The 22548-nt window shown below is 45.6% G+C and overlaps 1 protein-coding gene across 2 annotated transcripts in view; it reads left to right on the forward strand.

Moving 5' to 3' along the window:
- MRNIP (MRN complex interacting protein) overlaps window positions 1–22548 on the forward strand; it is a 1002312-nt gene that overhangs the window by 731632 nt on the left and 248132 nt on the right. For both annotated transcript variants that reach the window (XM_069654095.1, XM_069654097.1), the window contains exon 5: window positions 17174–17334. In XM_069654095.1, the coding sequence (XP_069510196.1) occupies window positions 17174–17334 (161 nt within the window). The remainder of the gene's footprint in view (window positions 1–17173; window positions 17335–22548) is intronic.

Consider the following 22548-nt stretch of genomic DNA (forward strand, 5'->3'; position numbering starts at 1 on the left):
AATCGTCTGTAGGGTCTGACAATCTAATAGGTTTTATTACTACCCAGCTCAATGGCGCTAATTTTTTTGACCTCAGAAGAGTGAGAGGCAGAATGCAGCTGCCCTGTTATTCACCTGCGACCTTTGGGTTATGCAAAGATATCTGTGTAGGATACATTAAGCCATTGTGCCACCTTGCTGAAGTATGATGTTTGGACTCGAGCACTATTACTCCTGCAAAGGCCTGTTTTACCCATTCAGAAATGCTCCACACTTTTTCAGTAAAGACAATAGTGTTCAATTTCTGTAGCCTTGCCCCAGTATTTAATGCTAAAGACCTCAGCAGTCTGGGGAAGTGTAGGGCATTGAATGATGTCTTTGTTCTCAAACTACCCTGATCGACTCAGACTTGATTGTGTATCATGCTGTACAAATGCCCTATTTATTTGCAAGTGTGCGTGGGCAATTTGTAGAGGTCTTTAAGTCTAGACTGTGTTCTGCCTGTGATCTTCAAAGATTGATATTGTTGTAGCTGTGTAGCTGCTAAGGTATGTCTGACTATGGTTGGACACAAATCTAAAAAACCTCCAATTGTTGTCAGGTTAGGGCACCAGCACAATGGGGGAGGACCATTCACTGTAAGACCCCTCTGACTTTGTGCCTTGAAACACTTGTGTATAGGTGCTTTATAAATGCCATATCATATCATATCAGGTCTAGCATCTTCTTGAAATCTTACTGGACAATTCTCTTTCGTGCTTCCTATAGACCAGGTTTTAACCTGATGACTCTTCCAGATGTTATGCACCACCCCTCTTGCTTGTCCCGTCTTTGTTGAAAATGCATCTGTGTATCTACCTGTAACTTAATCAGTTCATTGTGGCACGATGTGGAAGACTGCGTGGTATGTTACATTGTGAACTTGAGTCGGTAGCAGAGTCTACCTCATGTTATTTTCATATAATACTTGAAATTATGTGTTGTTGATCTCTCACCATGACCTCAGTTTCTTTTTTTTAATTAACATTTTGCAACAAAACCGGCACATATGGCAACATCAACATAACCCCTCAAACAGTGGTTCTTCTACAATTACATAGGGTTGATGTACGTATTTTGGTCCGTTAGGGCATCACATTTGCATGTACTAGAATTGCCAATCTAATTTACAGTCATTTCAGCATGTCGATAACGTGCCTGTATTACGTTTTTGATACAGCCTTAAGGCATTATGCTGCATTGGTCTGTTCAGTAATCGTGTTCTCGCAGCTTGAGGGTAATAACTAAAGGTCCTCATCTGACTCTCGATTGTGCTATCAGGTGATGTATGTATGGGCCCCATATATCACTGGGTTTGGCTTGGCGGTAAGTTAGTTTACTATATTCTGGTTCCATATCGTTGCAATACAGGATGTCGGTCTGCCATTGGTTTAGTGTTGGTGTCTGCATTCTCCCCAATGCCATTGCCACTCGCCTATTGGCTAGTAGTAAGAGCAGTCCCACTAGTTTCCTCATACCCCCCGGGATTGATTTGGTTTAGCCCAGTAGCGCCATTAATGGGTTTGGGTCTAATGTCTCTCCCACAATCTCGCTGAGTACTTCAAACACCCGCCCCCAAAAAATCAAAGATCTGTGGGCACCCCCACGCCAGGTGTAGGAAGTCAGCTGGTGTGCATTGGCATCTTGCACAACTATTCGGGGCGTTGGGGAAAAAGCAGTGCATGGATGTTGGTGTATGATAGAATTGGTGCAGGTAATTTAAATGGATCAGTTTATATCTGGCGTTGAGGGCCACTTTCCTCGTTCCCTCGTAGCGATATCTCCTTGTTTCCTCTGTTATTACATATCCTAATGAAGTCTCCCAGTTCTCCCAGGGGGAGGTGCCTGTCCCACGTCTGGTGTCCAGGCACACAGCATTTAAGGATGAGACCACTATTCTAGTACAGCCTCCCTGGAGCATTTTGTCTGGTATAGGAGCCACTTCAGGTTTTCTGGGGAAAGTCAGGAACAGCTGCTTATAGAGTATCATAACCAGAAATACAAAAACACATCCAGGGCCGAGAGCTCCCCCCTAGCACGCATTTCTACCAATGTTATAAATTTCACACTTGGGAACAAGTACCAGAAGCAATTTCTACCAATGTTATAAATTTCCCACTTGGGAACAAGTCCCAGAAGCAAGTCAAATGCAGACGCTTTGTCAGGGCAACATAGCTTCTCTCACTTCTAATGGGAATCCCAGGGATGTAAATGATCGGCAAAGTCTGGGGCATAGATGGTCTCGCCTTTGGATCTATGCTTGATGCGGGGCCATGCCTGTCTTGATATTGGGAAAATCTTCCTCGGGACCAGCCCTTATAGCAAAAATTACCCAATTCAGCCCAAAATACAGGTTCTATTGTGCCGAGCAGTGAACTCATGCTAGTGACAAATGACACCTTCAAAACGTTTTAGTATTTATTCTAAACAGTGAATTTCAGCAACATTTTGGGATTCAAGTTAGAGAAGATTACAAAGCACAAAACTTAGAGAAATGCAAAATATAGAGAAACATAGAACTTAGAGAAACATAGAGAAACACAGTCTTACGCCCCTTCAATCATCACTGGGAGACCCTGGCCCTCATAAGCTAGCTGTAACAAGCCCCGCTCAGAGGACTGCGCTGCAGGGTGTCGACAGAGCCACAAATTCCGGACACTTGATCTTGCTCGAACCAAGTCCACAGATCGATCTCCCCCCTGAGTCATGTGGGCATGCATTTTTATAATCTCGTGCTGTCAGTCCATGACGCACAGTTCGAGAACGTTCCCTGTGCAAAATATAGGCTTGCTCATGGAAAAACCCAACTCTGTAAATTTCCACTGTGCTCCTTTTCTGTGCCCCTCCCTACTTGGAGCCCATCTGCGCGAAAGCTCAGGAATGTCTTATCAGTGCCTTCTCCGAGAAAGAGGATTTGTTTACAAAGCCATGCAGGGCTACCATTAGAAAGGCAGAATATTCTAAGAGAAGCCGAGATGAATTAACCCCATGTGAGCAAGCTCTAAAAGGCATGCACTCATAGCTTAGTGTTCATAGCGCTTAAGATTGGCTATCTAAGCGCTATATAGGTGCCATAATGTTCCAAACACTCCAATAATGTCTATTAGCTACAGAGCTGGGGTCTTCGCCCTGCCTGTCTATCTACAATGCATAATGTGACCTACCACCCCTTCTAGGCCTGCATATTCCTTGTAGCTCACTACTGCGTAATGGAAGTGCTACAACAGACTACTGTCAGCATTTTTGGCACACACTTTGAATAAACTATTGGCTTTCAGCAGCTAATGCTGTCATCTAAAGCCCTGATTGGCAAATTTGCAATTTTGTGTATCACTATACTCCACCCCTATTCAAAGTGTGTGCGACAATGCTGACTAATACCCATCAACATAGTATGTAGTGCAGTGATAAAGACCTTGGGGCTTTGCAAGAGGTTTAAGCAAACTATCTTCTAGCGGTTAGTCAGCGTGGCATGCAAGGTTAGTAAAAACACTACCTAAACAAAAATGTACACAAAGTGAACAGTGACATATACCCTTGCCAAAACCTGGCCTACACAAAAATACCTAAATAAAGTGAACATGGACATTTACTCTAGCCAAAACCTGGGCTACACAAAAATACCTAAATAATTATTGTATAACTGATTGTCAGTTAAAAAGCAGCATGTAGTTAGAATGTCAAGGCAATCCGGTGTAGTCTAATCTACAATGCACTATTGCATTTATGTATGGTTACCAATTCTAAACCTGGCAGCCTTTCACTCTAAGGGCCTACCCTCCCCCCTGATCCCAGGGCATTCAAACGTGACTATGGGCTGTGTGATTAGACACTTCCCCCATGTATGTGGAACCCAACCAGAAACCATCTAATTTCATGAGCAAGGTGAACCCATGGGCACCAGGTTATCTAAATAAAAAACAATTCTACTAATTTTCATTAAAGCATGGCATGTGTTATTCATGCAATCAAAAGCAAGCAATTTGATCCATATGTTTGCTGGTAACTGTAGCTCTGTGTGCCAGTGGGTTGAGGATGGTCGCCCCCACTCGGAGCGAAAAGCCAACACCTGCTGATTTAACAATGTTTGCCATAAAATGCATCGTGTGTATTTAGCAGTCTTGTTGACCTGCCCTATGGCAGAAAAATGTCTTCATACCTAAAATTCTGCCATCTCCAGTGGTTGCCAATACTTGTAGCAGTGTTGGGCATATCAATGGGCCCCACTAGGCCAGAGGTTTTATAGCAGAGCTGGCATCAGAACCCATAGTGGCTAGCTTATTGCGCACAGTTTCTATGTCAAAAGCATATAAAGCTCCTGTTACTCCCCGCTGCTCCCGCAATTAATGAATCAAGCTCCCTAGCTACGCGCACTCTGGTAATGGGCCATAGAAATGGACATTTGTAGCAGCTTGGTAGTACTAAGGAAACATTGCCTCGTGATAAATCTATGTCTAAGTGTATCACTGTAATAATAGAGGTGTGCATTACCAGCCTACAATTTAATTGTTGCCTTACTACTGGAAAATCTAACATGTTCACAGTTTCTACCTTGTGTGGCTTGGAGAATACCCTTCTCCAAGTGGGATGCCTACCATATACAAAATTAGTTTTAGCTACAAACACCATACTACCATCCGGCTGTGGCTGTTTCATCACACCATTGTGTGAAATGCATTTAGTCAAGTTATAGTCCATAAAATCTTGGCGAGAACACTCGCTGCAGTTCTTGGTTAGAAAAACAAATCGTTGGATCCATTCACTGAAACATTTGGGCCTAGGATTTCATAGGCACCAGTCATATGAGTCAGTAACAAAAGATGCCCGACAATGTGCCAGACCAGTACGCTAGCAATTCCATGTGGATACTCATTTGTTGCGCTTTTCCAAAGAATTATTCTAAATGTCTACAATCAAAAGGTGACTCTTTGCATTAGTGTGCTGGAGACAGCTGCCCCCACAAAAACATGAAACTGGTTGGTTTAACAAAAACCGTGTCACACACTGTGTCATAAAATCAAGTATCAAGTCAGTCATGGTTTCATTTACCCGCCTTAAGGCTAGCTGTAAAAGTATCCAGTGTTTCAAAGGTTATCATCTCAAATTAGAGCTCACACACTTGGCAGCATTACTACAAATTAAGAACCTTAACCAACGCACAGCTGACTTTGGTGTGCGCACTCATTTTATCTCAAAATAAATTACGCTCCTGCTTGCATAATCCTGCTACCCACACAATTCATAAATCATTCATTTCGTTTTTTCAGAGTCATTGCAAAAAGTGCATTTAAAAACCATTTTTCAATGTGTTAGCATTCAAGTGCTGTGTCACACAGCTGTTTGTGGTGCATGATGTTACAGTCCACAACCCATTGTCCACAGTCCTTTAAACAAGAAAGGCAAAACATATCAACCAGGTTATTTCCAGCAACTGAATCATTTGAATGTGCAGCATCAAATGTTTTATAACTAGCCAAGTCTGCACCGTGCCAGTTCAGCAAAAGTTATTATTCTGTTGGACACCTTTCGCAGGTTGCAGAACAAATGTCCTCATACGTCATGCATGTTAGCAGCATTGAGTGCGGTGCAGGACAGGTTCAAAGTTCACATATCATCTTGCAGTGACTCGCTTTCTCTGAGAATGCGTCTGGTTGACTGATCAGTGACACCCGCAAATTGCACACATCTACCCCAATCATGGCACGCAACTGTCTTGGTTTTTTGCCTAGGCAAAATACAAACAGAAATGTTAGGATTTCATCAAAAGTACAATGTCATTGTTTTTCACGTTAGGATGTCATCAGAACTACACTATCAGCGTTATCCACCCCTTCCCTTAACACCACCCCCACCATCAGAAGTCTCATCAGGTAACTACACACTTTATCATTGCTATTGCAATTATTTGTCACCCTTCTGCATGTTTCTGGGGGCTTATTTGCACTCAACCATACGGGGTGTAACTGCCTAATCATAAACTCATTTGTGCAATACGATCATAGTTGGTCAATGGTACTTCAGACTGATCTGTGATTTTACAAAAGCCATATAATAAGTACCGAGGTCGCACTTCTCAATGGATCAATGCTTTTCTTTGTCACCAGAGCGATCACGAATGCCAGGCGCCAACTTGCTTCCAGTGTCTCATGATCTTGATTTAGGTTGCCCTGCTGGCATCACTCCATTTTTCAAAGGTAAAGTATTTCAGTCCAATACCGCCTGCAGTTGCACAAGCAGCTTTGTTTATTTTTCTCCATACAGCTAGTGTCTTTCAAGCCTCTGATTTTCCACTTGTCATTTTCCCAAAGGGTGTCTGCTGATTTCTTGGGCCACCCCTTTGAGCGCGATAGTCTAAGTCAGTTTCTTTTGTTGTTTCAACAAATCATTCATTCTTCCACTAAGCCGTGAGGCTTCTGGATAATGGCTAATGTGCAGTGTTCATGTTAAACTCCAAAACCCCGCTCTGCATGTTGTCTCTTGCAAAACGGCTACCTTTGTCAGTTTGCTTCCATCTGGAACACCATAATGTCTTTGTCAGTTACTCCAGCCCTGGCAATGTAGCTTGCATTTTGCCAGCTCTGTATTTTCACTTCTCAAAGCGCCTAGAGGTTTCTTCTCCAGTGCACAGCGCTTTACTTCAGTTCACATCACATGGAGCACTGGAATGCAGCTTGCACGGCAATGTCGCTTTACTTCACATCACATCACATGGCGCATGGGGATGCAGCTTGCACGGCAATGTCCCTTGAAATGGGCAGCTGTCTTTTCTTAGCCCATTCACAGATGCACAGGTTCCCCAAATGTTCAGATGTGATGTGCCCGTCTGCCATTCTGCATACAGCATTTGTTTTCCTTCCAGTGTTGATACTGGGCTAATTCTTTACTTCTGATCAGCTCTGTTATTGCATGCCGGTGTTAGAAAGCATGCGTACATCAGCATGTAAAGTAGATTGCACTCTTTTTAATTTCTCACTCGCAGCAATTATTGCCTTCAGTTCTGTTTCAGCATTCTGTCTTTGCACCCCCCTCCTCAGTTTTTGCTCACACTGACGGTGTCTCTCACAGGGGATGGAATGCAGGAATGTCATTGTTTATCTTTCCTGTGCACATGGCAGCGCCATGAGCAGCAGCAAACTTATCTCTTTGCCTATAATTCTTAAACTGTGGCGGCTTCAATGGAAGGCACTCGGTTCAGACAGTTCATCCATATTAACTGTTTCCTGCACTGCTTTCAGCAACTCAGAAAAGCTCCCATATCTGCCAGCTTCTGTAAACACCATTTCACTGAACAGGAGCGCAGTATTCTGCTTTTCTGCCTTCCTCCAACAGTGTTTTTTTTCTTTGCGCACCTCGCCCAAGACAGTGCAAGTTATCTTCAAGGCACAAGCTCTACACAGCAAGACTCTTATTTTCAAAAGAGGCACTTTTTCTTGTCATCAGATTCTACTCCATGTAGTTTTGCCAAAATGTCAAAGCGTCTTTTAGTCTGTTTTGAACTGATCAATGTCCCATTTAAAGGCATACATTTTTTTTTCTTTTTCCTCGTAACCTTGTAGTTTGGCTTCACAAACTCACTCCAATGCAATGTGCGATCTTTCAAAAGAACCCGCAACCCACTAAATCTTTGTGCTGTCTTATCACACAGATTTTTCATTCTGTTGTACCATTGCCAGAATATAACCACTTATTTCAGTGCATTTAAAACATCCCATGTGTAGTGCAGCTCCCTGCACTTTTTTTTTCTCTGCAAGAGCAACCCACACTCTATATTGCTTGTGGGCTGTTAATGTGTCAACAACATTTTTCTCCATTTACCGCAGTCAACAGGTCATTATTTACAAAACATACATCACTTACAACGCAACAGTACAAATCCATGGCATAGCGTGGGAACAGTCAAAAATACTCCAGGGGCAATTTAGAAAAATATAAATTGTTTTTTCCCCCCAAACCATTGCAAACTGATTCTGCAAATCCAAATCAGTACACAAAAATCGAAAATCCAAATACCATTCACTCACTTTCTTTTTTAAGTGAGTCTCTCACCCATTGTAAGCATTGCACAGCTAAAATGCAATGTAGCCATTTTAGTGTGTTTCCTTTAAACAGAATGCACCATCAGCACATGGAATTTACAGTTGCCAAAAGAAAAACAAACCCTTTAGGCTCTCAACACAGATGTTACTCTTTCTCCTAAACACGGCTCATTCCCACGTTATCTTCAGGAATGTCAACACTTCAAAATCATACATTTAAAAAAAAAAACGAACCTTAGCCTCCTTACATTACAGCCCCCCACTCGCTAGCACACTGGGGCTGAATCAATGGTTGAATCTATTCACAATTTGCATGTCAAATCCTTGCAACTATTTTCCTGCCCTCATGACAGAATAGAGTTGAGAACTCGTCTCACTTTGCATTTCAAATTACAACTTTAAACTTGGGGAAACCGCATGATAAAATTCTTTCCTAATTGAACATAAATCTTTCTTGACCATTCATCGGAGCGCTTTAAACAAAGCCATTTCCCGCTTGTTTATCGTCATGTGCTCCCTGGCTCCATTCCCAAGCAATAAGTCAGTCACGACTGATTTACTGAAGGGAGTCTTAACCACACAAGCTATCGGCCACGACAAGCCGACACAACGTTGCTGTCTTTTGTGTCTCAGAGCTGCAGTGAGACCACCAAGGAAATGCGACAGCCTGCTCATCACTCTGCACTGTGTTCTCTCACGCAATTTGTCATTTCACAGCAAGGCACTGCTCTGCACAAATCTCCAAGCTGCCACCAAATGTCTTGATATTGGGAAAATCTTCCTCGGGACCAGCCCTTACAGCAAAAATTACCCAATTCAGCCCAAAATACAGGTTCTATTTTGCCGAGCAGTGAACTCATGCTAGTGACAAATGACACCTTCAAAACGTTTTATATTTATTCTAAACAGTGAATTTCAGCAACATTTTGGGATTCAAGTTAGGGAAGATTACAAAGCACAAAACTTAGAGAAATGCAAAATATAGAAAAACATAGAACTTAGAGAAACATAGAGAAACACAGTCTTACGCCCCTTCAATCAGCACTGGGAGACCCTGGCCCTCATAAGCTAGCTGTAACAAGCCCCGCTCAGAGGACAGCGCTGCAGGGTGCCGACAGAGCCACAAATTCCAGACACTTGATCTTGCTCGAACCAAGTCCACAGATCGATCTCCCCCCTGAGTCATGTGGGCCTGCATTTTTATAATCTCGTGCTGTCAGTCCATAACGCACAGTTCCAGAACTTTCCGTGTGCAAAATATAGGCTTGCTCATGGAAAAACCCAACTCTGTGAATTTCCACTGTGCTCCTTTTCTGTGTCCCTCCCTACTTGGAGCCCATCTGCGCGAAAGCTCAGGAATGTCTTATCAGTGCCTTCTCCGAGAAAGAGGATTTGTTTACGAAGCCATGCAGGGCTACCATTAGAAAGGCAGAATATTCTAAGAGAAGCCGAGATGAATTAACCCCATGTGAGCAAGCTCTAAAAGGCATGCACTCATAGCTTAGTGTTCATAGCGCTTAAGATTGGCTATCTAAGCGCTATATAGGTGCCATAATGTTCCAAATACTCCAATAATGTCTATTATCTACAGAGCTGGGGTCTTCGCCCTGCCTGTCTATCTACAATGCATAATTTGAACTTGCAACAGAACTCTTACAGCGCCTCACCTGAATAGTCAAGCTTATATGGAACTCCCATCAAACCTCAATCCAGTGAAGTAACTGGGTTTCAACGCGCCCCTGCATCAGAAGCAGGATGGAGAACTCATCCTTCCAAACCCTAAGGTGAGACTTCACGGGGAATCGTGGAAGGGTATCGAGGAGGGTTGGAAGGGAGTGGGAGGCTTGAGCATTATTCTGTCAGTAGGTAATACTCCCTTTTCACGCACAGGGGAATATTCCTGCGAGCCAGAAAAGCCAGAGTAGAGGGGCCCTTCCTGTCCATCATCAGAGTCCTGCGCTTCACCATTGAAGAAGCATCAGCACTCGAAGCCAGACCTGCGCCTTCGTGGGAATCAGGTGAGCGTGACACATTGCCTCCATGTTGCATTGGTCCGCCGCCTCTGATACTCCTTTTATCCTTCGGTTATTTCACCAGGATCAGGATTCCAGGTTGTCTTGTTTATCCAACATCTCTTTCATCGCGCCCGCCTGAGCTCTGCTAAATCTCTCACTGCCGTATTGGTCCCGTTCTCGACTGTAGATATCCTGCCCTCAGCCCCATCCAGCCGCTCACCATGTTTGTCCAAGCGTACCTGCATATGATCCACTTTGCATGTCGTGTCCATCTTGCCGTCTAGTGATTGGATACTAGCTTGTACCTGGCCAAGCATCACTTTAATATCACAGAGTACATCGCCAGGGTCCGGTATAGAGGTCTGTGATGATCCCTCTCGGGGTCCCTCATCACTACCGGATGGTCTGGGATTTGTGGTGTCCTCGAAATGTAGTTTAGATTGCTGCTTGTTTGTTTTTTGTGCTTTAGACATGGTGCTGCTCCGAGTTAGCTAATGTGTCAGGATAAAGTGCTGATCTCCCAACTCCCAATTGTTCAGTGGGTGATGCTGGTATTTCCCCTCTGGCCTGGTATTTGAGAGTCTTATTCTCCTTGGGGCCTCACTGGGACCGATGCAGAGTTCAATTAGTTCTTGGATCTTGCCACTGATCTATTCATCACTCCTTGGTTGATAGTGTGCACTGTGTTGTGACCTGTTCCTTCTTAGTTCCGGGTGTGTTGCTGGTTGGCTCTGGTGTCCTGCTCCTCCCAGTATGTTGTGGTCCATTGATTCTGCAGTTCCTCCTGAGGTCCGGCTATGGGATCTGCTTTGGTCCTGGGTCCCATTGTAGGCCACCCAGTCTTCCCCTGGTCGGTGGTGCGTGTTATGTCTTGCTCTGTTTCCAGCCCGGGGTTGTGTGGGTGGACCAACCCCGGTTAGGGCTATCTGTAGGAGCCGCCAGTCGTAGCACGCAAAGCGAGAAAACACCCCTCCCTCGTGCAGAGCCTCGCGATTTTGCTGCTCCTTGCCTGCTCTTCACTGCTTCTCCGAGTCCTCCCGATCAGCAGGGGAACACCACCCTGGGCTTCTCCTCCGGCGGGCTCTAGATCCGCGGGGCGTGTTTCATGCCCCCTGCTTCCTGTCTCTGCAGAAGCTCCACCGCAGGGGTCCCTTCCCACGGGGGCTCAGCGGGCACAGCTTCAACGGGTATTGCACCTGAAGTGGCGCGGGTGCAGCCAATGCAAGGACCCTCTCTGACTTACCCGCTCCTCGCCAGCCCTTCTGCAGATTACCAGGCCGCTCGAGAGCTCTCCAGTGAGTCCTGCCGCAATGCTCTCCGATGGTCACAGCAACCGCTCCTATTCGGCTCCACCCATGACTTCTTCAGAGGATACCAGCAAGCTCCGCAGGCACAGCCAGCGCTATTGGGTCTCAGCTCTCATGGACACTGTCTCTGCACACTTAGGGCTCACCTCGGTTATTGTAGGGAGCATTGGGGGTCCCTCCTCCACCGTGCCCTCGGCCATCGCGGCACCTCCAAGTCTTCAGTGCCGGCCTGCCATCCCTCACCGCAGGCTCCTTTCCGCACCTCCGGTTTCCACTCCGCAGTCAACTCGGGTTCCCAGACTTCCACCAGGTGTGCACGGGGTGTTCACATAGCTGCTGGGTGTCTCTCAGCATCTTACCATGCAGCCAAGATGGGATTCCGAAAGGATAGATGTTGGCTTAGGCGGGAGCTCACAGGCTTGCTGCCATTTTGGCTGGGCTCTTTAGCGCCCCCATCTCAATGACTTCAGTTTCTTAATATGATATGACTGGGATGGCTTCCTTCTATTGGCATGCTGGACTTTGTAGGTTGAGATCGATACTTGAGTGATGACATATGGCCATGCCACCTGGCAAGTAGTTTGTTTTGCATGGTTGGCAGTAAGACCATGACTTTGTCTCTCACGCAAAAGGTGCGTAGGCTGGCGCTTTCATTGTAGGCCTTCTCTTGGCGAGCTTGGGCCACTTGTAGATGTTACTTTCTCCATATATTCCCTGGTGTTTTGGATCATTGTATGGGTGCTCGTTTGATGACCTTCAGGTCCCTCCCTTTCTTCCCACCAGATGTCCAGCACATTTCTAGCATTTCCGCCATATACAAGATTGAAGGGGGAAAACCCTGTAGAGGGTTGGGGGTGTTAAGATGGATTTCTGAACTCTATCCTGGTGGGCAGAGGTTCAGGAGGCCTGCCTAGTTTCTTGGAACAGGGTAACCTTCTGGACAAGCCAGACCAATCAAGGTAGCTTGGCCGCGGTCAAGACTAGATTTCAGGAGGGGCGAGGGTGACTGAAAGACCTCAATGAACACACAGAGTAAAGGACACTTACAAATCACTCCCAGTCAGGTGTAGATATATTAAAAATACATATACATGTATTTCAAGGCCTTTGAGTTTCAACACACAAATCAAATCACAGTAATACTATTAAGCCAACACAATCCTGTCTAAATACATATATACAAGACCATTGGGGTCTAAAGGGTTAATGCACTAAATGGGTCCACAACCTAAAAGGGGAAGGAAACAGGTAGTGCAAATAGTCTTTAGTCCCTTCTGCATCCAACACACTCCTAAGAGGCAGTCCAATCCCTAAGAAGAGTGTAGCCTAATGCTCAAATGTACATGCAATGCAAGCGCACGCGGTAGTTCAAATGGGTAAAACGGGGTCTCTTCAAGGGTCTGTAGGTGAATGAGGCGATGAGGAATAGGTTCCCACTATTCAAGGAGGGTCTCCTCTTGAGGGCAGAGTCGATTCCAAGAGTTGGGAATAGTTTGCTAGTTCGCACTAGCAGTGGAAAGGAGAGGGCCCCCCAGGGGCCACTCATGCGTAAAGAATGGATGGAGGCGCTAGGCACCACCGGTTAGGGTTGCGATTACTCACCGACCCCCGGCGCACTCCGGACCAAGCTTCGGCAGTCAAGTCCACTTCTGTTGCAGGTTCAAGTGCGGCAATTTGGCGGCTTTGCGGCTTTCAGCGACGAAGATACAGCGATAATTCCCAAACGGGACAGTGGTGATTTTTCCGCTCCTGGTGGATGGTTCAGGCCAATTTCATTGCAGCAGGCTCCAGGGGCAAGAGGGGCACATATGCAGCGCACCTGCAAAGTTCATCACCACAGCTGGGCGACACGATAACCGCGTGTACTCTGGTTCTGGCGCACTCGTCTCACTTCAGACCTGGGAACGCCAAGTGTACGAAATTCAGTGTGAGAGTGCCGTGAACACAGAACTAGCGATATACCAAGTTTTGTGGCCCTGCTCGAAACGGCGGCGGAATCAGGGCAAAGAGTCTGCGTAACTTGGTCAGCCCACTGGTTGGCCCAGGGACACTTCCGAGAAGACTTACTTGCAGGGTTTGATGAAGGTGCCGAGAATAGTTGGTCCCACTATTCCAATGGGTCGAAGCGTCTTCGCAGACCTTCTAGGACGACCAGATGCAGAGGGGTCCCACAGAATGACAGCGGGCTCGGTGCCAAACCTTCAAGCTGGTCACCAGCAGTTCCTCGACTCAGCTTCTTAGTTTCAGGATACTTGGATCCTATCTTTCGTTCAGTGAGAACTCCAGAGATCGACATGGTATGGGTGTTTGGGGCCTTCTCTTATCCAGAATCACCTTTGCGCCAAAACGAAGAGGACCCAATGGGAGATCTGCTCACATACAGGCATACAATACGTGGACCAATAACGGACCATGGTGGTCCCAGGCATTCACAGCACTCCAGAGTGTATTGGAACCAGACGTTCCAGCCCACATCCTGGAGGCACACACTCGAGGCATGCAGAAGCCCGCAAAAACTTGGCATTTAGCGGGAAAATGCATGCCCAAATAAGGACTGACCCAGGTCGGCTCGACCTGGGGAAGGTGAAGGGACAAGATGGCCAAAGGACAGAACAAAGAACCTTGTGGCATGGCCATTTTGCAGCCAGTCCACCTATCCGGTAATCAAGGTTTACCTGGCAGGAAAGGATTAAAAATATACGAAATGATAAGCTGCCACCAGCCCTGTCCGAGGAACAACTGCACTTCTAAAAAAATCCTTCGAGAGTATCTAGGGCCTTTGGAAATGACTAATAGACCCAAGTGTACTGTTCTGGAAGGTACATTGTACACTTGTTACATGTTGCAGAAAAGTTGCAACATTGGAAAGGCCTAAGGGAAATACAGTCTCCCAGTACTGACTGTTTTAAGGGCATGTCAGTTTCCCCATAAATAGTGAGCGAAAAGCCCAGAGGAGGGCAGCAGAAGGCTGGGCTCCTCTGGTAAAGTCAGACTATGGTGTTTAACATCAGCAAAAAGTTGGGGGTACACAACTGGAGGGAAAATTGCACATAATTGGAAATCTTTCCTAACAGGAGGTACGGGCGGAATAACTCCAAATAGGGCGCAAGGAATTAGGTCGGCCCAATTCTTCCCATATTCTGCATCCAATCTCCTTAGGATATGAGTATGGGTCTAGTGAAAGCGCACCACCAGTCCATCAGTCTGAGGGTGATACAATGAGGTTCTCAGGGTCTTGATTTTCATGAGGTCTTTCATTTCCCCCATCAACTGTGACATGAAACTGCTTACTTGATCAGTGAGGATTTCAATTGGGAAGCCGAATCTGGTGAAGAATATATAAGCACCTTGAGGGTCGCCTTGGTCGTGTTACTTCTTAGGGGCAAGGCTACCATGTACTGGATGACATGGCAAGTTCTTTTAGCAGGTAGAGTATGTCACACAAAACTGTTTCATCTGGGTGTACACCCGGGCTAGAAAAAGTGGCTGAGGAGGGTCTTCAATGTCTTCCCTAGTCCCAGGTAACCAGCCAATTAAATCACTGCTTTCTGAAATTGTTTTGGGACCAGGAGTTGATAATGGTTGGTATCATCCTCCCACGGGTTTACATAAACACTGTACGGGAGCCCTTTTCCTGTCGATGAAATGGGGGGGGGGCGGTGGGGTGGTCTTCAGAGTTTGGCTCTCAGCTTTGGAAACTACATTCTTGCGTGCTTGTTCCAAAAGTGGATCTGTTCTCTGGGCTTCAGTGAATCCCGTTGATGTGGCCCTGAACGCTCCTGGGATCTGTGAGTCATCTTGTTGGGTCTCCATCATCACTTCAAACTCTGCCTCAGATCTATCAGTCTCATCTAGGTCTTTCACCTTTTAGATTTCTGGTATTAAGAGCTTCTCATAAACCAGTCGAGCTATGGGTTGACAAGGTTTTACAACATAAGCAAGATTCCCATGGTTAAAGAGGACCACCTTTACTTCACCTCGGTAGTCCTCATGGATTACCCTAGTGCCAGCATCTAAGGAATGTTTATGGCTTTTGTAGGGATTTGGGCCGTCTTGGTCAGGCTACTAGCTTTAACATCTATCTTGGCTGTGGGCAACCTCTGTATTGGGGTCTGGATGTTCCCACAATGACACCTCGTGTCTGTCACAGATGGCCTCAAGAACACACCAACTCTCTAAAACAGTACAAGGGTTTTTATTGTTTTGTAATCAAGGGACTGCCTAAGAATGTCCCACTTTATCTCATCCTGAAACGGGCGTTCCCTTCCTAACCCATGCGTCCCTCAACCTTGGGATGGTCATGATTGGTAACCCCCTACTATCTACAAACCTGTCTAGCTAATTGTGATGGCCTAAAGGCAAAGCTGTTTATTTACATAAAGCCCCTGCTTCAACGTCCCCATTGTGAAGTGTGGTATGGGTTTGTGCATCTGACACTCAAGCCCTACTTGGCCTGCACGCCCAACTAATCCTCTCTCTATGACTGGCTGTCACTCTCGCTTACCTCCTCCTCTCTCGCACTGACAATTATTCTTCTGTCCCTCTGAATTTCTCCCTCCACTCTCCGATATAGCTCCCTGCTACTCTCACTTTCTTCTCCTTTATGCTCCCCTCTCCAGACTACCACTACTCCCCTGTCCACACTTCTACTACCTACTCCACACCTACTACTACTCTTACTCAACCACACCTTCTCCCTCAGCCGCCCTCCTTTTTCTCCAGTCACCTTTCCTTTCACTTCCTACTCTCCCTCTATCAATCTCACTCACACAGCTTTCTTGCGCCCTCAAACCCAAGTACTATTGTCTCCCACCAACCAATACTCTCACTTACCTGGTTCCTAGCTCAACCATTGTCAGTCCTTTCCCATGGAAAAAATCGAACATTCACATGAGATGCAAACTATAACTTTTTAACTGTTCTATATGACACACTATGTGAAACATGATCAGATGTTTCTTTTAAGCAATAATACCAGCCCACCAAGGAAGCGGTTTGAAGTAGGTAATTTAGTAAGAATTGGTGACATTGAACTAGTGAAAGACTTACCATGCACCTTTTTCAGAAAGAAGTTCTGTGACTTTTTGATTTTTATATGAAATGAGAATGAGATGGTCCAGGAGAGGGATCCTTATCATGTAGATGGGGCTGGAGGGGATCTCTTTGTATGCAATTTGGCTGAAGCTTCGAGAGTTCAATCACAGAGAGGATATACTTTGCAATGGTCACCTCAAAAAGCCACTGGCTCCTTCAGTACTTTAAAACTAGAAGACTTCCTTAAACAGTGCTTCAAAACCTTTCATGCAAGTGTCTCCTATTCCCAGTACGTGAAGCTTCAATGTTCTTAGACTAAGAGCATGTGCAGTGAGACTGGGATTCAGTGACACCAATTATCCGCAGTGCAGGCTTGTGCTCTTTAATTTCCAGAGGACTCTGAAGGATTTATGGCAAGGCGCACCAGCTAGAAAATAAATTGTTTGTAAAACACCTGCTTGTTTTAAAGTTTATTGCATCAGGGAACACAATAGAAAAGGAGTAGTGATCTCACTTTTGGTTGCATCAGCAGCACCAGAACGCTTTCTGAATATCTTTGGTGCCTACATGCTGTGAAAGTTTTCTGAGTTTGTGTTTTGTGCCAGTGGATATTTCAAGATTTAATGTAATTCTGCTAAATAGCCTCCAAGAAACATCCATGTGGGCTGACGAATAACTGATTTTTTACATACATATCTATAAAATATGCATTAACTAAAGACCAAACCCGCAGCTTGAGTTGACATGTATCCCTCTCCTGTAGCATGAGGTAAGCCCCTCTACCAGCCGGTGGTCGAAGTATGCAGGGGAGCGCATGGAAGAGGAGGGGATGTATCAAGAGGAAGAGGAGAGCGAAGGAAGTGCATACACCACTGACCGGCAGCAGTTCTACGCTGATAGGAAAAACACCAGCAGATCACACAGGTACTCAAGTAATGTGAACCTGAAATGTATTATGTGGATAGTAGATGTGCTAGATAAAATACATTGGTCAAGTCAAGGTGGGTAAAATAAACGTTATTATACTCAGCATAGGGTACATGTGTACGACCTGCTCCTTTTTTGTCCAATGTGTGCCCTTCCCCCCCACTCATGGACTCTCCTTCAGGTGGTAAACTCTTTTTTAACACATGCTAAAATAAAGCAGAGACCGTATTGACATTTTTCTCTATATGAGGCTATATTCAGTAATATTTCCCTTATTGAGCAAGAATAGCAATAGGGATCATAGGAGGCAAGATTTGCAAGAATAACAAGGACATATTATGCAGCAGATTAACCTGCAATAAACACAACAGCGCACCCCTCCCACATTCCATCTCTACCCCACAGGTTGAGGTGGAAACCAGCCTCACACATTCCAATAGGTACAAACACACATTTATTGGTGATGTAAAAAGTACCACATGTAATGAGGATTGCTTCAAAGTGCTGGGAAAGTAGTGAGGAAAGGGGTTGGTCGGAGGACCCCTACAGTTTAAAATGAGGGGAAGTGAAGAAACAGAACATTCAAAACAATGTTGGGTCATGCATTCCAGATCTAAGTAGACACTCTTTTCCCTTCCCTTTTTCTCCTTGCCCGTCACCACATTCCTTCCCCTCTAGAGAGCTTTTAACACATCAAGTCTGATTTAGTATTTTATACAATTTTGTGTTTCACCCTGCAGCCCTTTTTATGCAACGATAACTTCAGTAAAGGGAGAGGATTTGGGATGTAGTGGTGTAGGTCGATTAATCTCTGAGGAACCCAGCACAGACATAAGAGGTGCCCACTCTTCTCAACACTATTTGAACCCCAAAGAGAAGCTGGTGTGATGGGAGGGTGCTGGAAGAACAAGGTACTGAAATGAATTGGGAACTTACAAATTGGAACACACTTTCACTTGAGGCTGCCCGTTGGTGCCACCCAGCTATCTGTTCTGAAAAATAGATCTTTGTGTTTTCGTCCATCGCACACCCTATTCACACTGATGTTCACACTTTTTCATTTGGCTGTTTGACCCTTGTCTTTCGTGTCTCAAGTGCTTTGATGCAGCCAGAAGGCAAATTGCTAGCATTATATGAAACACCCAAATAAACTTCATAAACTTGGATTCTCTAGACTGCATTGAGGGTTGGAGTTCAACAGTAGAACTCTTATGTATGAAGAAATGTACCACTAAAATGTTTGTGCTTCCAAGAGTAAATGCAGTTTGATATTATATGTCAACCATAGGCGTCTGCCTTACTGTTAGGGTTGAAACAGCGTAAAGAAAAAAAACTCTGGCCATACCCACTCATCACTTTGTGCATATGGCAAAGCGGTTTGAAGACTGGTTGTTGTTCCTTTATCAAAAGGTAAACTTGGGTTTTCAATGCGGTTGGTTCTTTTTCTTGTCTGCCTATATGATTTTCTGATCAGTGCACATTAATTGTCCTGTTGATGGGAGACTTGCATAGATTATATCACCATTGGCCAGGCTGGACATTGCCATCATGAGGACAAGCATGATGCTCTAGTGAAGGAGCAGTAGATAGGGGAGGGCTGTTGATGTAAGACAATGTTTAGTATAGGAGATTGAGAGATCATTTGGAGTAGTATTGTTGTGGGACGCCAGTGTCAATAATCTGCTCCCTGAGGCAGTACGTGCATTTATTGGCCAATTTTTTTTTACTCACTCTTTCTGTCTTAAAGCAGGCTTAAGAAATGATATTAGTAAAATAATAACAGGGGTCATTCTCGATGGGGCGAGGGGAGGGCTCTCTCGAGCATGGCTTTTTCTTTTTTCTCAATTTCCCCGAATCCCAGCATGAGCAGAACAAAATCTTGCAGGGACAGGACTAATGCATTTTGCAACCCTAAACTATATTTTTGAAAATGCGAAACCAGGGTGTATGCCACCTGTGCCCATCTTTTTACTTACCCTCAAATTTTGCTCACAAGTCTTTTACTCAATGCTGATGGGATACGGTCACTGCTTGTGGTCCTTGACGATCGTGTTTACACTTGATCCTATTTTACAATTAAAGATTTTACAGCTTTGTCAGCCAGTTCTATCCATCTGTGCCTTGTATTGTTTTTTTTGTTTTGTTTTACCATGGCACACCCCCTGTCTCAAGTGTATCTGGGCCCAGATCATTTAGGTAGCTTTGAACTGCTTGTTACACATTTTATAACAGGGCGCTCTGATCAAGACTCTGGCTTGGGAAGATCTCTTTGGCTCAACGCCTCCTGCTTTTCAGGACTTTGTGAACAAGAGATCGAAAGTGAGTGCTTTTCTGTCTTCAGCACACTGTGGCTGCCCCGCTGAGGGACCCTACAGTTTATTTGGCGGCTGCCTCTGCCCCCCCCCCCCGCCTCCCCCTTACATGAGGCAGCACATCCTCATTTGTGCAAGGGCGCATTAGGGCCTACCTATTGGCTCTCTCCTTCACCCGGCTCCCATGGCCAACCACTGGCTTTCCATTCCCCAGGGGAGGTGTACAGGTGAGCAAAAGCACAAAAGGGGTCTTGAGCCCTGCCTCTTTCATGTACGTGGGTCCACCGGCTCTAACCCATGGCTGTCTGCTGCACTGAGAATGCAGTTGAACGTGCCAGATCTTTTTTGGGCTTTCCTGCGAATGCGAGAAGCCAGTTTGACACGGGGGATCGCTCTGCAGCCCGTCACAGATAAGAGGATTATCCATATGGGTTTGGTTGCTCATGCTGTGGGCTCTGTTCCATTGAGGGGAAAGATCTGCGTCCTCTCTGCTGCTGTAGCTGTTTTCCTCGGGTGGACCCATATCGCGGAGTGTATCGGTTTTCTAGTCGGCGGTGTTGATTGCTCTGAGACCTGGCAGCTCTCCCCGACCTTTCTTTCAGGCAGACTGCTCGCTCACCCACCACTGTGCATGCTGGTCCTTGAAGTCTTACGGGACAAGAAAGAAACTGACTAGCATTGTTCAGTGCAGGGATGGTACAAGATCGAATTAGTACACATTTTAAACATGCAGGTGCAGGTGGAAGGGACAGGGACTGGGGCCCTCCCAACTACGACACTCTGACTCTGGGGCAGGACTGGGTCTGGTATAAACCGTGGTATGCCTCTCACACCTGGCTGAAAGTCTCCTCTTGACAGATTCAGATCCCTGACCCTGTCACACTACCGACATACACATTTGGACATTAGAACATCTATGACCAAAACTCTTTAAAATGATTACGCTGATTAGCAGCACAACATTTAAACTCAGAAAAATATTGCACAATAATGTTCATGCATCATAATATTATTCTCTAGAATTATATTTTCAGTAGTGCTTCAAGTGATGGGAATGCTGTTGCGTGGCATGGCGGGCTAGACTGGTCTCCAGCTTGCTCTGCTCCGACGACATACGAGCAAGGCCAAAGAAGCCTCCAAACTACTGCATTTGGAGTCATCCCGACAGATTTGCGTTGCAGAGCGGCTGGGGAACAGCCCCTGTCGCTTTGTTCCCACAGTGAGGCAGTAGGAGGTGTAGACGGTTGCCGGTGTGCCCCTCCGGCCCTCTGAGCCCCCCCCAGCATATGGAACGCACGCGACACAGTGTTCTCAGTCCAGGCTCCACTGTCGCTCTGGCGATCCCGGGACGCCCCGTTTATTACGCGCACACACAGTGGAGTTGCATCACTCTGCCACGTGTGTGCCCTTAAAGGTAGAGGCACCACACTCCTCCTTTTCCATAACAAACAAAATACAATAAAAGGCACACATATATAATTTCAACACTGCACTGCTAATTTAACAAACCCCTTTATTTACATCCGTCCCAGGATGTTATATATAGTCCTGTACATTGTCACTGGCCTGGAGTGATTGCCAATAGAATGTGATGTATAATGCAGCTCAGGAGAATGTTGAGTGCATCAGTGTATGAATGTTCTGAATGAGTCAGTTGGGGGCCTGAGCTGGAGTGAGTGGATGGCCGGTGGGTCTACTCCTTCATGTATACTGTATCTACCCATCCCTGTCCATGTCCTGTCATCCATACTACTGTATATACCTAAGAGTAACTGGAACTGTATATACTGTACCAATAAAGCATACCTGGATCAAAATCAGTCTCCACAGCTGGTCTGTGTGTCCCGTGTGACTAATAAGAGACTTTATTACATTGGCGACGAGAGTTAAAGAACCCAGGAATATGGACATGTGCAACTTAAAAGGACAGAGTGCAACGGAGGAGCTGCAGCTACAAAAATGTACAGTAAGGAGAGCTGTGGGGGGGAAGCAGCCTAAGAGTGACCCACCCGTTCCCCCAAAGACTCAAAAATAAACATCCTGCCCAGCTCCAGGGTTAAAGATTTATAATGTGCCACTGGACTCTGGGAGGGAGGTCCCCAGCAATCAATAATTTCCCCAGAGTTCCCCATGGAAATGTACACATAAAGGAGGAATATGCCCCAGACATCTTAATGGGGACAAAAAGGGCCCTGCTAGTTGAGGATTGACCTTTTGCTGCTCAGCTGTACGTTAAACTACGTGAAAACACTGCTTGTGTCAATGAAATGCAGAAGCTTCATGGGAGCGTTTTACAGTTACATCGACCACCCAGTACATCTGCAAACCACCAGGTGGCGCCAGAGCTCCATTCACTCAGAATGATAACTGTGAAAACGAATACATAAAGGCACTGCGCAGCCCGTAATGAAAGACATTTTTTTGTTATGCCATGCCATTGTTTCAATATCCGGAGATTAATGGCAACTATTGTGGCATGTGCATCATTTGACTCACATGTTTTAAAAGATGCTGTGTGAAAGTGACCGTTGATCTGGAGCTTCTACGAGGCCTACCCTCCGTGCTATCCAGGAAGCAAGTGATGACGTAGCCAAATGTTCTACAGGTGTTGGCAATTGACATAACGTCATGAATGGAAGTTCATGAGCGCTGTAGTTTCGTTCGCATTTCGGTGAACAATTGGAAAAGTGCACCTGACGGAATGATGTCACTATGTGGACGTAATGAGGAAGTACATACATCGTATTGCTGTATCCAAGTACAGAAGTACACCGTAGTTGGAGGACTGCCCGGAGATATAGCATGTGGGCGCATTTGTTTGAAAAGTAATATGTTACGGAGTGAAATGGAACTAACGTTATTGCCTTCCAGCAATGTCACCAGTGGAGGAAAATACACT

This window comes from Ambystoma mexicanum, chromosome 3q (assembly GCF_040938575.1).
Source record: "Ambystoma mexicanum isolate Mex_15411 chromosome 3q, UKY_AmexF1_1, whole genome shotgun sequence".
In the NCBI taxonomy this organism is placed as follows: Eukaryota; Metazoa; Chordata; class Amphibia; order Caudata; family Ambystomatidae; genus Ambystoma; species Ambystoma mexicanum.